The 17,263-nt window shown below is 43.5% G+C and overlaps 1 protein-coding gene across 3 annotated transcripts in view; it reads left to right on the top strand.

Annotated features, from left to right (window-relative positions):
- The window catches only part of mcu (mitochondrial calcium uniporter), a 50,840-nt gene that overhangs the window by 32,299 nt on the left and 1,278 nt on the right, over window positions 1-17,263 (top strand). For 2 of the 3 annotated variants that reach the window (XM_040138614.1, XM_040138613.1), the window contains exons 3-7: window positions 13,083-13,146; window positions 15,115-15,285; window positions 15,632-15,736; window positions 15,897-16,057; window positions 16,619-16,822. In XM_040138614.1, the coding sequence (XP_039994548.1) occupies window positions 13,083-13,146; window positions 15,115-15,285; window positions 15,632-15,736; window positions 15,897-16,057; window positions 16,619-16,822 (705 nt within the window). Of the gene's footprint in view, window positions 1-11,136; window positions 11,176-13,082; window positions 13,147-15,114; window positions 15,286-15,631; window positions 15,737-15,896; window positions 16,058-16,618; window positions 16,823-17,263 lie in introns of those variants that run through there. The other variant, XM_040138615.1, reaches the window with a different exon arrangement.

Here is a 17,263-nt window from a genome sequence, read left to right as displayed (position 1 = left end):
CGCCGTAAGGTACTGCATTCAGAAAGACAGTCCTTACACTAAAGCTGTTAAACCTCTAATTTGCAATTTTTAATAGTAGTCCTTTGAGATTAACAGAAAATACACATCATTATCATCTGTTACAAAAAATAGATGATGCTTTTGCTTCAAAGTAGCTGAACCCCTTGAATTATATCGGAAGCATCCATGGGAAGCAATCAGAGCTGCAGTGATTAGTCCACTGTGAGAGGCAACATGATGGGGAGACTTAGGTGCCCTTTTTCTGAGCTCAGTCGCCAACATCCAAGCTAGACTGAATCCTGCATTGAGGTAGAGAGGAAAATAGGCAGGAACACTAACAGCTGGGGGTCGAGCAATAGGAGGCCCTTGAGAAAGATGGAGAATCAAATCGCATTCAAAATGTAATCGAACAGGAAAGGCAGCACAATGAGAAGCATACTGACGATGAGGATTAAGATATTGTGTATGGGAGCACAAGGACAGGGAGATATAGAGACATGTCATTGTCAGAGCGTTAGGGATGCCGACTAGCTCACTCTGATTTTCGGTCATGATGTCATTTAGGGGAGATGAAAGGGCAGAGATGAGAGGAAGAGCTGGAGGCGAGATGACAGGATGGGGACAATCTTTAACAAAGTCATCATTAGCCTTGCAGCGTGATCCACCAGTAATATCAGCTGACTTTATTTGAAACTGTTTGGTATAGTCAGTCTTGAGTGGTCTCTGAGTCAGCATGGTGGTTTGTCATGACTCCCAGAGCTCGCGGAGCAGGGGCTGCGAAATCACGCGCAGGCAGGAGGGTAAGAGATGCCGCTCAGAACCCTTTGAGATCTGAAAGCTGGGCTGTCTGCTTATGTGACTGCTGTGACTTCCATTCCCCCGGCCCTGCAGGTGGGCAGGATGATAGTCAGTTCACAGACTCTGGACCACTCTCTGCAAAGTGTGTGTGAGAGCAGGCCGCTCCCCACACAGCCCCATGGCACAGGACCTGTGAATTTTTGATGCCTGTTGTGAATGGCCTGAAGTGAAGCTTTTGTTGGTTTTAACAATCTGACAAACAGGACCCAACAGGAAAAAAAAAATCTCTAGACCTACTGTCTTTCAAAGCATAAGATATCCCCCAAAAATCGTCATGTGAAAAGTCTTTCACCGGTAGTCGGTATCATTTAATTTTAACACTGACATGATTTCATATTAATAAGGGCTGTGGAGACAGTTGTGACATTGTCTAACTGAGGATTAAGCATTGGTCACACCAGAAAGTGGCACAATTTAAGTTCATTTGTGCATCCTCAAAAAATAGGTGACAAAGTGACTACTCACAGGGCTAGTTGGTTAACTACTGTAACTGGCAAGCTACACCCTAACAATCGGGCCGAGCAGGGAACATGCTGCCATAAATCGGTCAAAATGGCTACTGTCTCATAACTGTGTGAAATTATGCTTCTTTTTGGGGGGGCTGTTTGCACTCTAACAGAAGTATGTTAAGTAAAAATGGATGGTCAGGGCGGCTAATAAGTCATGCCAGCTTCCTCTGTTTTGGACTCTCCAGCTCTCAAAGATCCGCTCTGGCAGTACGGTTCCCTAGTAAGCCAAGACACTAATTCACATCTGTTAAGAAAAGTTTGCAAAAGATCTGGTGCTGCTGGTGTGACTGGGCCTTAAGTTAGCCATGCACCCCTTTTTTTGGGTTCATTATGGTTTCAATGATTCATTAAAATGAATACAATACTATATATGATACCTACGTTGATTTTTATGGAAATGTGTTAAATCATTTGATTGGTTTGATTGAGATTTTTGAAAAGAAAGTCTTAAGTCATGTTTTTTTTCTTATTTTTATTTATTTATTTAAATATTTTAATCTAGAAAATAAACCAGTAAAATTCTGCAAAATCTCCATCACTTGAACTCACTTTATTAACACGACTTTTCGGTCCTCAGACCTTCATCAGGCAAAATTCATAAAGATAAGAAAGACGATTTTTTTCATTTATACAGACCAAAATAAACACAAGAGCATTTTTTTTGTCTCTAATTTTTGCCTGATGAAGGTCTGATGCCCGAAATATTAATTAAGTGATGGAGAGTGTGCAGGGTTCTTCGGTTTTCTTTTCAACCAAGAGTTTTTGATCCTTCACAGCCATTATTAAAACCTTATGGTGCGCAAGAACCTTTGTGGTATTACTTTTTTAATATTTTTAAAAACTTTAAATATTTTTTTTATCTTCTTGTCCTCTGTAAAGTCACTTCTTGTCATTGAGTGCAACCTTCCTGTCATCATTAGTCAGTATAACTGGGTTAATGCACCAATTTATCTGAGAATAGATGACTTCCTAAGATCATTTATTGTTTTCATTACATGTGCGCGTTTTATAAACCACTTTTACCTTTGCGTAATTATAATGATAAAAAACGTTATTTATATAGCAAATTTCATACAAAAATAAGCGATAAATTATGCTTTACAATGTGCTTAGTTTTGATGTAGCACGAGCAAACGTTTTTCAGCTGTACAAACTATTGCTGACATTGACATGTCTTGCTGGGATTGGTATCTGGGATACAATCAAAATTACAAATTACATCATAGTTAATGAATAGATGGCTTTGTCTAGATTAGTCAGTATTTTAGACCGAGGTCTTAATTCAAGTTACTCTAGACTGCAGGGTACGATAAATATACTTTTTTTTTTTTTTTTTTTTTTACAGCACCAGTGAAGAGAGACAGGAAAGGCAGGGGAGATATATATAGAGAGAGGATGACATGCAGCAAAGGGCCCATATCTGACTGTGATAAGGACTCAGCATTAATAAATGGTACGCACTTAACCAGCGGAGCTACCTTTGTTCCCCAAATATACTTTTTACTAGTATTGTTGTACGCAGATCCTTAATTATTGATTTAATGTTGCTGTGGAAGAACAATCTATCCTGCTGTACTCTTTGTTTTAAATGTTGAACATTCCTCCACTTTCTACTCCTTTTTCAAACTGGGAAAAATGGTAAATACAACATAAATACAACTGGTTCAGTTGTACCTTGAGAAATTTGGCTGTCATGTTGACTACTTCTTGTAGATCTAAACTAGATAATCACCATCATAGTTAGAAAAGTTTGAGGCCATAAATCAAAGCTCTTGCTACAGTAAATGTCCACATAAAGTGAACTGCGTGTTACCATGATCTGTATGAGTCAGTTGTCGTGCTGCAACCTCCCCTCAGCTCCTTCAGCAATGTCTGGTCCAGTCTGTGTCTGAGTGGCATTCCTTAGCCCAGTTCTAGCTCTGGCATGTCTGCATACCATATGTCCATGTGGACGGTATCACAATGAAACTCCGACGGACTTGCTGACGCAGCCAAGAGGGCAAAGTGTTACAATGCTGTGGATTTGGTTTTCCAGACTTTCTAGTCCTCTCTTTGGACTACAAACTCAAGAGGCTAGACAACTAGCGCTGCAGATTGAAAGCTGAACACTGAACTCGCTTCGATCAAGCATTGATATTCTGGGAAGTTGTAGCTCTAGCCTCCTCTGGACTGTGCACCTTTACAGTCCAAAGTCGTATTCAGAGCATGTGGGGCCAGAGGACAGACATGCTGATGAGATGGAGAGCACTGTCAAAGTTCCTCAGCAGGAGCGTTCCCGGGCTCCGCCCCATAAATGACAGATGCTGCTGCCGCTTCAGGGGGAATTCGGTCTTTGAGATACTGTACCTAATCATCACCTCACAGGCTGACGGAGAGCAGAGACACAAACATCTTAGGTCAACTCTGCATCAAGGGAATATTAGTAAAACAAGCACTCTACTAGCTGCTTTTTGACCATTTATGGTAGCAGCTGTCATATTAACAGTCTGCCGGATGTTGCAACTACCTCATATCCTCTTATGGTTCTCAGTATGCGGGGAGCGTATGTATTAATAGCTCTTCTATGAAAGGAGACGTCTAATGATGAAATTATACCACTGCTCAAATTGTGAACACAGACCCATGCTTATCCCATGATATATCAGTTTCTCTCCCATCAACGCTGTAGTCTGACCAGATGGATAGTTTTAATGGCAGCAGGTTAAAGCAGAGTGTCTGGCCTATTAGTCAAGCAATACTGCAGCAAAAACCAGCACCCTCAATCGAGATTAATAGGCACCTGGCTGCCTCAAAATGCAAATATGACATTTTCACTGTTGTGTTTTACGGCATGTTGTGTCTCAGCTGACATTTAATTAGTCGGTCTCTAAACTGAACAAGCCCAGAGAGAAGCTTTGAGCCTCTTGTACCTTTTCAAATTCTCAAGACTTTAGATTAGCTGGAAGGTGAACACTATTGATTGCCATTTGTATAAATCTTTATAAAAAAAAACAACAACTTTTGTTATGGAATATGGAAAGGATCTGGTTTAGTAAACTTAGATTTACAGGAGTTGCCAGCATTTATTTTTATTTTATTTTATTTTATTTTATTTTATACTATTTAGGCTATAACAGAGGTTTTTAAAGTGTGAGGTGCCATCCCAAGATGTTGAAACTTGTTTTGCAAACAGAATAAATGTGTTCATTGACCATGGTTAGATGAGTTACAAGATACAAAGTTTGTATATTTGGCTCTTAGCCAGAACACAACTTGGGGGTCAGATTATGGAAGAAAGGCAAGATATGAAGCAGAAAAGCGAGAAAGTAGAGCATCTTGTGCCCTTCAGCATCACAGATGAGAGATAAATTGGTGATGACCTAGTACTAATGCCTCTGCTCTGAACGTGATATTTTATTCAGAGTGGGTTTTGATAAAAGCGACCGTGAACTTTGAATCCTGAAGGGGAATGTTTTTGCCACAGGAATCCTTCGAAAAAGTTTTGTTTTGTGCCTCTGAAATGAACCAGTTATATCTCACGGCAGAGATATCATCACGATTTGACAGACTATCCCGAGGCCAAACTTTTGTATAAAACCTTGGAAAAATATTGCTGTTTCCCCGCAGCGTAAGCAGGAACAAGCAGGGAAGTGGTCACAGAGGCCACTGTGCTGTCTTAGAATGAATGAGAGTTACCTTATTTCTCAATTCAAAAAAAGTTATTTATCTTCCACTATAGTTAATGCATCCAAAAAAAATGGGAGGTGTTGGTGGAAAATGTAGATCCGTTCCTGCAAAGAGGATAACTATAAAAGTGGGAAGAATAGATGGACAGAAAGGCTTTCAATGTGTAGCTGGTGGTGGGAAGAGAAAGAAAGGGGGGATAATAAGGATTGAACAGTGCTCATTAAGCAGCATTGATTGGTGGATCAGCAGTAAGATCATGGCTAGTGTGTGTAGTGTGCATGTGCAAGGCTCAATGTGCATGCATTTCTTAGATGTATGTCTAAGACTGTCAGCAGAGTCTCAATTACCTTAAAGAGAGGGGAAAACTGATAAAGCTAAAGGAAGGGAAGAGGAAAAGAGAAGTTCCTTCATCCAGTGCTACAGTAGGTGAGGGGCAGAGTATTGCGTGACCTGCACTGAAATTAACACTGACACAAGCAGTAGTGCCATCTGATGTATGAGCAATCCCCCCTCCAACATACACACACACACGTGCTCACGAACTGTATATATGCTCGTTGTGCATGCAAACACTGTTTCATATTCTGCACTGCTCTGATCTCAAGAGTGACTCAAGGAAGTCGATAACGCAGATGCTGCCCCTCAGCTGGATTGAATACTTCGAGGAACAGAGCTGTGAAGCACAATGGCCGAGCACTGGCTGTCTTCTAAGCCCAGGCGTGAAAGCCTGCACCGCTGTTTAATAATGCATCAAGTTCCAGTGTTGCTGGTTCCCAGGAGGTGTGGAGGGGTGGGTGCTGGTGTAAGGGGTGGTATGAGGCATGAGGGCTCAAACACGGCCCTTCTGAAGTAGCCCACGTGTCACAGAAACAGGTTCATTCACAGCTGAGATCTTATCCGAAGGCTTAAGCAGGCCATGAGCTGGCATTAATTAATCAAAGCATGTCCACGGTCTGAAAGGCAATTTATTGAAATGGAATGAAAGATTAAGCTGGAATTATTTATATCTCGCGGTAACTGGTGTAGGGTTTTGATGTTTGAAATCGCCTAAGCCTAATCAGGGGAAGGTTGTTTTCACTGTCAACTCTGCATTGCAGTGGAGAGACCACACTGGTGTGGGCTTTCGCGGGGCACACTATGCTTTGTCACGGTTTTCTTCTCAATGTGTGAACGGAGATTACTTAATACTTTGGCGTTCCAGAATGTGGCTGCAGATTGCCTATCTGTTAATGGCTTTTACCAGGCGAGGAACACTGTTGAGAGAAAAGGCAGGATTTTCTTTCGTTACATAAGCTCTTCAGTGCTGAGGCTGAAGAAATGACAGTGATTAGTGTCACACCGTACGCAAATCCACTTTCTTCTGTAGCAATTGCTGAGTGCCCGGCCTATCTAGGTGAATGTGTGCTTTTGTCTGTTTTTATGAGGGGACAGAGAAAGTGGGTGTGTGCGTGCCAGGGATTGCGAGTGCCTTGGAACGGTGACAGCTTTACTTTTCAACTTGTTATCGCCTCAGTGGGGGGGTGTGGGGTGCAAGGGGCTGAGTGGACAGGACCTCGCCCCTGGAGCAGACTAGAGAGAGGAGGTGACATGAAGCACAGCAGCAATATAGAAAACTGGACACATCAGCTTTATTGCTCCGACATAATACGACCTTTACATACCAGCTGTATTATTTATAAGATGTTAGCCAGCAAGTGTTTTGTCCCATTTACTACGCTTTCCCTCAGCGTGAGGGAATTCTAGCCAAAGATTGCATTTAGTCTATAAATCGGTTTGTCTGTCAACAGAAAAAAGATCAATCAACAATTTGATAGTCAATTAATCACCATTTATCAAGAAAAAACATTTCCTGGTTTGAACTTGTCAAGTGTGAGAATTAGCTGTTTTCCTTTCTTTTATATCATTGATCTCGGATATTTGGACATTTACGCCATTTTCTGACATTTTACACACAAAACAATGAAAATATTGAACAAAAAAATAATCTAAAGATGAACTGGTTATGAACAATCATCATGAAAGTCTTGGCAAGGATGAATTAGGAGTGTCCCAGCTAAGACTATGCGATCAGTTCTGATTCATAAACTCAAACCCCATGTTCAGTTGTTAGGCCATCAATCTAAACAGATATTTAAGAAAATGTCTGACTGTGCAGTTTGCAAGGTTTGTAAGGTAGTAAAACTATGCTTATAGTAAAAAATAAAAATTTTACAAATGGTATTTTCGCATAATTGAGTTGATATTTAATTATTTCCAAGACAAAATAAAAAAAAATATTGCACATCACTGGAAATGAGGGCAAGAAAGAGTTTTTAAACTGTCACAGTCAGCAGCCTCTTAATGTGCTATAAAAGAGTAATAAAGTTAGGAACACAATGTTACAAAAAAAACACTCAGACATCTTACTGGGTTAATGAATGAGAGCATCGTCCTAACACATTCCTTTTAGAGGCAGATGAGATAGTAGATGCAGTGTATTTCCAATTTAATAGCCCATAAACCTCATTTGGCTGCTCTAACAATCCACATGGAAATAGTCCTCAAAGTCGAGTCAGCAGGCTGTCACAGCTAATTGTTGATGACATACTGTAAACTCTGTTCTGTACCAGTTCAGTGGCGTTCTTACAGAGTAGGTGGATCATGGGTACTGGGGTAACATGTTCGTCCCTCTGCGAAGCTTCAACTCTCGGTTGATACATTTGAAGTTTTTTGGGTACACCTCTTGGATTATGGCGGGATGCGTTCTGTCCTGCCCTCTACAATGGCTTCATATTGACCTATCCCATTGTGTACTGTTGTTCTACACACAGTGACCTCCCACTGACCCCACCTTGACCATGCGCTCATCTCCCAGCTTTGGCTATCATGGTAACATGATGGAGCACCCCACCTCTCCTTGACCCCGGCCCTTATCGAACGACTGAACCACTGGGGAATTGATCCCACCTCGTTTGATTGTAAATCTATCCCCACGTTATGAATTCTGCCAGTAAAAGGAATTGGGGAAAAAAATAGAATTAAAGCATGTCTGATAAGTAGGCATTATATTAAAAGATAACTCAGCTGCCGGTGTGTCGTCATGCCTAGGATGAGCGTATAATATCCGCTCTATTGACATGGGTGAGGTGTACATGGGTGAGCCTGTGCATCAATGAATGATTTCATGAGTGAGTTTGTGTGACTACCCACGTTATCTGGTCCGTAGCTGCAGCCCAGGACAGCATATTACCACATAGATGGATGCAGTCTTTTGTGTAGATAAATGACTGCCCCCAGAAGGGCAGCATAAAAAAGGGAATTAAGTCAAGCGACATTATTCCTCAGTGCTGGTGTCTGTAACCCACATACACACACACACACACACTCACACAGACACGCTCAACTACAGTCACTTTTCAGTAGGAAGGGATTGTCTGCTGCAGGGTACAGTATATGCAGCACATGGCTAGAAACGCAAGCGCACTCATGACTCACACCCTTTTACTCCAGCCTTCATTTATCTCTATCGCTCCCCTGCTGCTCCTCCATTTATCCTCACCTCTTTCTCTCTTCCAGCTCATCTGTCCATCTTCCCAGCCATCCTCGACGCCAGTTTCTTTCTTTTTCTGCCTCTCCTAGCCCTATGACATTGATTCCAAGGTTGCTGTGCTATTGACTGCTGCTACGCTGTTAAATATTTCAGGCAACGTTTCTGTGGCTGTGTGCCGGGGAGGGCGTGCGGAGGAGGGGAGGGGAAAGGGAGGGAGAGAGGGAGAGAGGGTGAAGTCGAGGGGCAACCCCCCTTTCTAGACAAGGGATTCCTTTACTGCCGTGATCAGCAGTCCCCCATCCCTCCCTCCCCACCTCCCAGCAAGTCTACTGCTCCTCTCCTCCCTCCCCCTGCTTTCCCTCATACTCATGGCGTTCTCTTTTTATCTTCCGCCCCCTCCTCTCTCTCTTTCTAGCCACCATCTCCGCTACACACACACACACACTCAACTACAGTCACTTTTCAGTAGGAAGGGATTGCCTGCTGCAGGGTACAGTATATGCAGCACATGGCTAGAAACGCAAGCGCACTCATGACTCACACCCTTTTACTCCAGCCTTCATTTATCTCTATCGCTCCCCTGCTGCTCCTCCATTTATCCTCACCTCTTTCTCTCTTCCAGCTCATCTGTCCATCTTCCCAGCCATCCTCGACGCCAGTTTCTTTCTTTTTCTGCCTCTCCTAGCCCTATGACATTGATTCCAAGGTTGCTGTGCTATTGACTGCTGCTACGCTGTTAAATATTTCAGGCAACGTTTCAGTGGCTGTGTGCCGGGGAGGGCGTGCGGAGGGAGGGAGGGAGAAAGGGAGGGAGAGAGGGAGAGAGGGTGAAGTCGAGGGGCAACCCCCCTTTCTAGACAAGGGATTCCTTTACTGCAGTGATCAGCAGTCCCCCCCATCCCTCCCTCCCCACCTCCCAGCAAGTCTACTGCTCCTCTCCTCCCTCCCCCTGCTTTCCCTCATACTCATGGCGTTCTCTTTTTATCTTCCGCCCCCCTCCCTCTCTCTCCCTGCCTTCCTCTGTTTCCCTTCATCTCTTCCTCCTCTCTCTCTTTCTAGCCACCATCTCCGCTACACACACACACACACACACACACACACACACACACACACACACACACACACACACACACTCAACTACAGTCACTTTTCAGTAGGAAGGGATTGCCTGCTGCAGGGTACAGTATATGCAGCACATGGCTAGAAACGCAAGCGCACTCATGACTCACACCCTTTTACTCCAGCCTTCATTTATCTCTATCGCTCCCCTGCTGCTCCTCCATTTATCCTCACCTCTTTCTCTCTTCCAGCTCATCTGTCCATCTTCCCAGCCATCCTCGACGCCAGTTTCTTTCTTTTTCTGCCTCTCCTAGCCCTATGACATTGATTCCAAGGTTGCTGTGCTATTGACTGCTGCTACGCTGTTAAATATTTCAGGCAACGTTTCAGTGGCTGTGTGCCGGGGGAGGGGAGGTGGCGGAGGAGGGGAGGGGGGCTTCGCTGAGTCGCTCTGCAACTCCCGCTGACAAACAGGCTGGTGAACAGACGGGTGTACACACACACAAACACACACACAGACACACACACATACACACCCGCCACCTACAAACACACAGAGGTACATTCACACGTACGCGTCACTCCACAGATGGATGTACACACACGCTAGTGCCAAATTTGCTTATGTTTGTGACGGTGCCCTGTGTCTGGGTGTGTGGGTCGGTGCAGGAGATGTTGTGGATATCTCGATGAAATCTTTCCTTCTGGCTTCAAGCAGCTGAAGTTAATGAATGAGTAAAGCAGCGCTGGACTGCTCTCTGCAGACTTTGCAGTTATTCTAGACCAGCCAAAACGCCTTTCTCAGCATGTCATCTGATCAGCAGCCTAATCACTGTTTGGTGTCTTCTTGGTACCACGGGACAGTAATTGCGATTCCCGTTTAGAACACACACAGGCACAAACAGACACACTGACACACACACAGACACACAGACAGAGAGACAATTACACATTCAACATTTTGTCTCTTTGGCCTTGTGGCGTCAAAACAAGATTTTTACAATCCTGATATGTAGACACACACATGCACACACCCCTGTGATCTCTATTCGTGGTGCTCAGTTTACAGCAGATGTCATTGTAGAGGTCCTGCATGAATGCTGTAGTGGTCGCAGTTACTTTTCATAAATGTTTACAGACATCTTTAAATTGTTCCTCACCATTCCCTGTATTTGCAGATGTTGAAAAATATGAAAGAAAGTTGCGTTTTAGAAGTTTTTATTATCCCTCGGGGGACTAACAAGGAGGTAACACTTGAAGATTGAAGGCAGGTTAGCACCTCATTGCTTATTAATGTCAGTTATGTTCTGCTGTTGAAACGTTCACAGCAATTTTCAGGGTCACAAGTCAGCGTGGCTGTAACTGTCACAGTGTGTGTTGATCTAGACATTTATGTGTAGATTAGCACACATTGACTGACTTGTTTGGACTGTCTATCTGAAAAATCGATTGAACAGCTGTGATTGGCACACATTCCCCGATTGACAGCCGTGACATTAAATCAGCAGCAGTTGATTGGCAGCATTGTTTGTCAGGCTGATGCTGGGATCACAGGTAAACCCACTGCTAGTCCTTTCCTCTCACAAAAAAAAATATTTCTGATGAAAGAAAGTTGCGTGTTAAAAAAGTTTTCATTTTCTCTTCGGGGACTAACAAGGAGGCAACACTTGAAGAGTGAAGGCAGGTTAGGTTAGTGTTTGCTTTAACTGGCATGGAGTATAACTGGGGCAGGTAAGTTCAGACAGCTGTCACTTACCATAAACCTGACTGAAAGGATCTTGAAAATCTCTAAATTTGAACCTTGTACGATGTTGTAAAGCTTTTTACGGTTACTGGCTTTGACCAACCTCACCCAGGACAAATCACACAATAAAAAGCTCTGTACATGATAGAGAAGTCTTACCCTGAACCATGAAACGTGAGCCCCAAGTCTTAAGCTGCATCACTGGGCCCTCTGATGAGGCATACATTGGAAAGAATTAGTGCATTCTGAGCACTAGAGCTTCCTCTGTTGGTTCCTGTATCACAGAGTTAGCCAGGATATACAGTATGTCCTGCTGTGTAATGATAAGATCTGGCATTAGCATTTGCGGCCCATACAGCATAGAAATGTAGAGGTTTGTAGATGGGAGTCCAAAGTGTTTATGCTTGGCTCAGTGCTACAGATTCCAAAAGTGTCTGGCTGCAGCATATACACATAAATGCACACACACATAAACAAATGCTCTCCGCTAAAATATCTTTTCGGTCCATAACTGTCAGTGCAGAGTCATAAAGGAGAAGCTGGAATAGCTTTGTCTCTCCGCCATTGGGATTCAGCTCACATATTACAACAGTGGTACACAGAGTGAGCGCATCAGACTGAGGCCTGCTGGATGCTGAGTACCATGCTCTCAGGTCTGTTGACGGCGTAAAAGCTGTCCCGTGCCTCCAGAAAATGAAGGGTTACTGAATGTGTACATGATTCAGTGGTGACGCTGTACCCTCATAGGAGGACGTAATGTGTCTGCATAAACATTGAATACATTTATATACAGCACTACGGCGCCACAGATCGCATGGCTCCAGGCACCACTTATTCAAAATTAGGATCAGTCGGCAGAGGCGCAGTGCTCTTTTTTTTTTTTTTTTTTTTTTTTGTGCTGCAGTAGAGACATATTTGTTTGTGTGTGCAGACACAACTAAAACTTTAATCAGAAAAGTTGTGTTTTTGCCCCCTGGCTCTCTCTCCTGCTTGATTTCCGATGCCTCATCCTCACCCCCATTCGCTCTGTGTAAATCTGAGGAGATCTGACAGCCCGTGCCTTAAAAGGCTCGACCGTGGCTCACCAGAAAACAGGACGAGCTCTGTAATTTGAAACATGTGCAGAGCATATGAACACTCCTACTTTTCTGAACAGGGAAAAAAAAACGGAAAAAAAAAAACAAGGGTTTCCCCAAGCTCTGCTCCTATGTTTTTCTTCTTCCCCTCCTCCCACTAGTCGGTGACACAAGTGGAGAATTCATACTGAACCGCACTGTTGTTATTCAAGCTGCATTCAGCTGCCGTCTTTCTGTATCTCCCAAGGTGGTGTTTTCCTCCAAGTGGCGGTTTCTGTGTCTGGATGGCGGTGTATTTAGATATGAGAGATTATGAGGATACGTGAGGCTATGTGCGTGTTTTTATGTGTCAGGCCATTGTAGAATATTTCTTTGACTGAGAAGCTGCAGTTAGATATTAATATGGGCGTGGCCCCAGTTCTGCATATGGGAACATTTCTTGAACAGAGGAAGCCACTTTGTAATGTAAGAATTGGTCAGTCTCACAAATACGCAATCAGAGAAGTCAATGGCATAGTTCAGGGTAGTGTCATGTTGTCATGTTGAGTGTTACACACTGGCTGACAGAGCAGAAGTGTTAGATTAGAGAGTGCTGTGTACAGGTGGGATAACCACATTGTTGCACTTTCTCTTATCTGCAGGTTTGGCGGGGCGGACCCTCATGGCATGGCCAGAGACTGTTGTGCTCCTCCGCTGCTCCAGAAGGTAAGTCTTCATAGTAATCCTTATACTAGTTTATTTCAGACCATAAAAAGCTGTATCAGGGGTTTCCCTTTTTAAAGAAAAACCCCAAATCCAGCCTCTGCCCCCCGTCCAAGACAAATGAATTCTGCACTGGAGAGGAATTCTGCATCAATCAGACAGCGGAGGCTCATTTGGAATTAACAGCCAGTATTCATAAATATGGAATCTCTCTTGGGGTAGCATCTGCTTGTCTGTGTGAGAGGCGGGAGAGATGGAGAGCGTGAACGGAGGGAGGAAGAGAAAGGTAGGGGGACTGAGAGGAGAAGGAAGCAGCATTGCAGGACAAGCTGATTAGATTTTAAAGTGAGTTTTAAGAGCTGTAGCATTGGAGCAGAGATAGGCACAGGATGCTTCCACCTGTAGCAATGTCCCTGTGATGCCTGGATAGAGGAGGACAAAGGGAGCAGGTGTAGGAGGAGAGCAGCTCAGATATTTGGCGCAAAGTTTCAAATTGTCACTGTAATGAATGAAGGAGTGGGTGCGAAATGAAAGGTCTGCACCGCTGTGTCTTTGAACATGGTCATGGCACTCCTGAAACCGAGCCCGGCTTGTGCCGCCTGTGCCAGCCGATGATCCCTCACTTTTCGATGCGAGCCGAGCCCGAGCAGAGATCTGCTGATTCACTGCAGTGGTCCTGAGCAGGAGGGAGAGGTTGTTTGGGTGCAGCAGCAACAAGGCAGCTTGGATCACCCTCCTCTGGGCTCGCAGCCCTCTGCATTGAATCTTGGCTCTGTCATTAGGGGCCACTCAGCATGATAATGGTGTAAACTGTGCAGGATCATTATAACCAGTTTGGTTAGGAGCTGGACTAAAGACCATTATTAGTATGCCAGAAAAAAAGTGCCACTGAGCAGGACAGGTGCTCAGCCATTTGGTACAAAAATGACAATCCTTGTGGTAATGCTAAAAAAAAACAAGCAAATACAGATGAAAGCTCCAAACACATCAAATCACCACCTCCAAATAGTGCTGGGAGTACACTCTGTTAGTCCCTGGTTCACTGATTCATTCCATATTTCTGTTTGCGCTGCTATGAAAAGCTAAAACAAGGAATGTATACATTGTGATGCGTACCTTAAGGTCCTTTATCAGTCCCAGCACACAAGCATTATTTACAGGTCATTTTAGCCATTTTATGGGAATAAGAAATATCAATAGTTGGCATTGACGAATCAACATAACCGTTCTATGAGGAGAAGGTTAGTAATATTATGTCATATTAATTCTTGGACACCGACGAGGGCTTATTTCAACAAAACAGCAAATCACAATTTACATAGGATTTACATATAACTCCTGGTGTTTTAACCTTTTAGTTCTTGATGGTAAAACAATGGAGACTGATGCCGATATGATTGGTTTGGTTTGAGGTTGCATATTGTCCCTGGGCTGCTGCCACCCTTAGTTATCATAGTTTGGCAGGTTTGTTGTTGAACTCCTCCGACAGGTGGAGCTGCTGTTGTACTGCCCCCTGCTGGGTGTCAAACCACATTCCCTTGTGTGGTCAATCAAAAAAATTCTTCTTCTTCTTTTTTTTTTTGTTTTTTTGTTTTTTTTGTTATTTTAAAGTTAGTATAACATCATCAGAATATCAGAGCCTAAAATGTTTTATGGTGTTGTTGTGGACAGTGTGGGATTAGTTGGCAGTGTCCAGAGTTCAAGTTAGAAGCATTAAACTTCCAAACAGACAGCTGATATTCCAGTATGAGTAAGTATTTCATGATTCTGTATATAGTCAGAAGCTAGTCATTCAGGAGATGCCAAGACTGAGCAAAACAAACAATTAAAACTGCTCCTTATGCATTCTTATTAAATGTTCAGTCACTTTAATCAGAGTAAATGAAAGCTCATTTCCATGGTTCATTTTACATTTCTGCTTTTGTGACATGTGTCTGACTTGAATTTTGTTGCCTGCAATGTCCCTCACAGAGGTGACAGTGGTGTATCAGAACGGGCTGCCGGTGATCTCAGTCAGTTTGCCATCCAGGCGAGAGCGCTGTCAGTTCACCCTCAAGCCTCTAAGTGACTGTGTGGGAGTATTCCTGCAACAGCTCCAGGCAGAGGACAGAGGCATTGACCGGGTAGCCATCTACTCCATGGGTAAGCACACGAACACAAGAATAAACAAACCCCCACTATATCCATTTACCCCTGCAGGTTATGCATATACATGTCCTTACATGCTCTCAAGTGTTCTTTTATGTTGAGGCTATTAAGTGTTCCTGCAGCTGTTGCTCACTCCAGCCTCACTCCAGTCATTATAGAGGAACAGCTGGTACTTGAAATCTTACTTTTAGTGTGTAAGTGCTTCTGCTTTGACCTCTCACGATAATCAGACGGCAACGAGCCTGATTGTAGAGAGAGGGGAAGGGTGTTTGAGGCTGCTTCCCATCAGTGCTCCATCTCTCTCTCTCACTGCCCCTGTCCCATTTGTCTCTCCCTCTAGATGGAGCAAGGGTGGCCTCCTCCACAGGTATAGACATCCTGCTGCTGGATGATTTCAAGCTCGTCATTAATGATACCACACACCTCGTGCGGCCACCACGGAGGGGTGAGTGCTGGCACAGTAAAGCCAGAGCCTGTACTGTTTGCTCTGAGTCATTCCCTCACAGTTAAGGTCACTACCAATAAGAGGAAGAAGTGGTTTTGCTGCCAAAAAGTAGATCGTATTAAAGCCTGTTTATTTGTATGCATTTGTGTGTGTGCCTCAGAGCTGCTGCCCCACGAGGAGGCAGAAAGGCTGAATGACGTTAAGTTTCTGGTGCAGCAGCTGTACACCACCCTACGCATCGAGGAGCACCAACTTAGCAAAGAGCGTGATCTGATTGGACGACTGGAGGACCTCAACTCACAACTTCGCCCCCTAGAGAAGGTCTTTACACTGACATTCCTGTTGTTGGTTATAGAAGTTCATTGCTGACCCAGCCGACCACGTCTTTGACAAGTAATTGAACAGTAAAACATTTGATTAGCATGCAAATTAGCATGCTCCCGCATACTTTTCCATGAAAACCAAGAGGAGCCGTAGTTGCTTTGAATTTTGAGAATTCTGCAGATAATTATTTTATTATATCATTAGTTTAAGATATCGGGCATTGTTTCTATGAAGCTATTAAAATTACTGGTTAAAGAAGGCCTGGCCAGTTGAGCCGCCAGGGGTGCAGTTAAGGGGCCATCAAGTCGGAAACCTCATTCGTGTAATGATGACAATTTGTGATTACAGCAAAACAGTTGATCTCATGAAAATGAAGTCTTAATCTGGAAACAAGGGTAAAAAAAAACAACTTATCACAGCTGTTGTCGGTTCGTATACTTTTTTGTGCTAAAAATCCATAATGTGATGCCCCTTCTTCCTCACTAGACTCTCAGCACATATTCACTTGCTTTGTTCTTTTTGAACCGACTGTCTGTTTTCTTCTTGACGTCTGCGTAGGTGAAGGAGGAGTTGAGTAAGAAGGCAGAGCGGCGTACCACCTGGGTGCTGTGGGGGGGCATGGCGTACATGGCCACCCAGTTTGGGATTCTGGCCCGGCTCACATGGTGGGAGTACTCCTGGGATATCATGGAGCCCGTCACCTACTTCATCACTTATGGAACAGCCATGGCCATGTACGCCTACTTCGTGCTTACACGCCAGGTAGGATACAACAAAACACAGTAAGATCCTACATATCTTAGGTTATGATACATGCAGCATTATTGCAACCATGCTTGTAGTAAAGTTTGAGTGTAAAAGGCATCTTCTGTCAAAGATTAGTCTGATAAACGATTATCCGATTCACAGAAAACAACAATCTTGATAATCCATAAACCATTTAAATCAAGGAAAAAAGCCAAATATTCTCCGGTTCCAGTTTCTTGAATCTGAGGATTTGCTTATTTGCTATGTGTTATGTCCTTGTAAAGGGAATAACTCAGGGTTGTGAACTATTGGTAACACAAAATAAATCATTTGAAGTTGTCACCTTGAACTCGAGAAAAATTGTGATGGGCTTTTTTAAAACAATTTTCTGATATTTTGCAGACCAAAAGGTAGACAAGTAATTGTAAAAGTTATCATCAGATTAATCAAATTAAT

Source organism: Xiphias gladius, chromosome 11, assembly GCF_016859285.1.
Source record: "Xiphias gladius isolate SHS-SW01 ecotype Sanya breed wild chromosome 11, ASM1685928v1, whole genome shotgun sequence".
Classification (NCBI taxonomy): Eukaryota; Metazoa; Chordata; class Actinopteri; order Istiophoriformes; family Xiphiidae; genus Xiphias; species Xiphias gladius.
The sequence above is the reverse complement of the archived record's forward strand: the minus strand, read 5'-3'. Positions and strand labels throughout refer to the sequence as shown.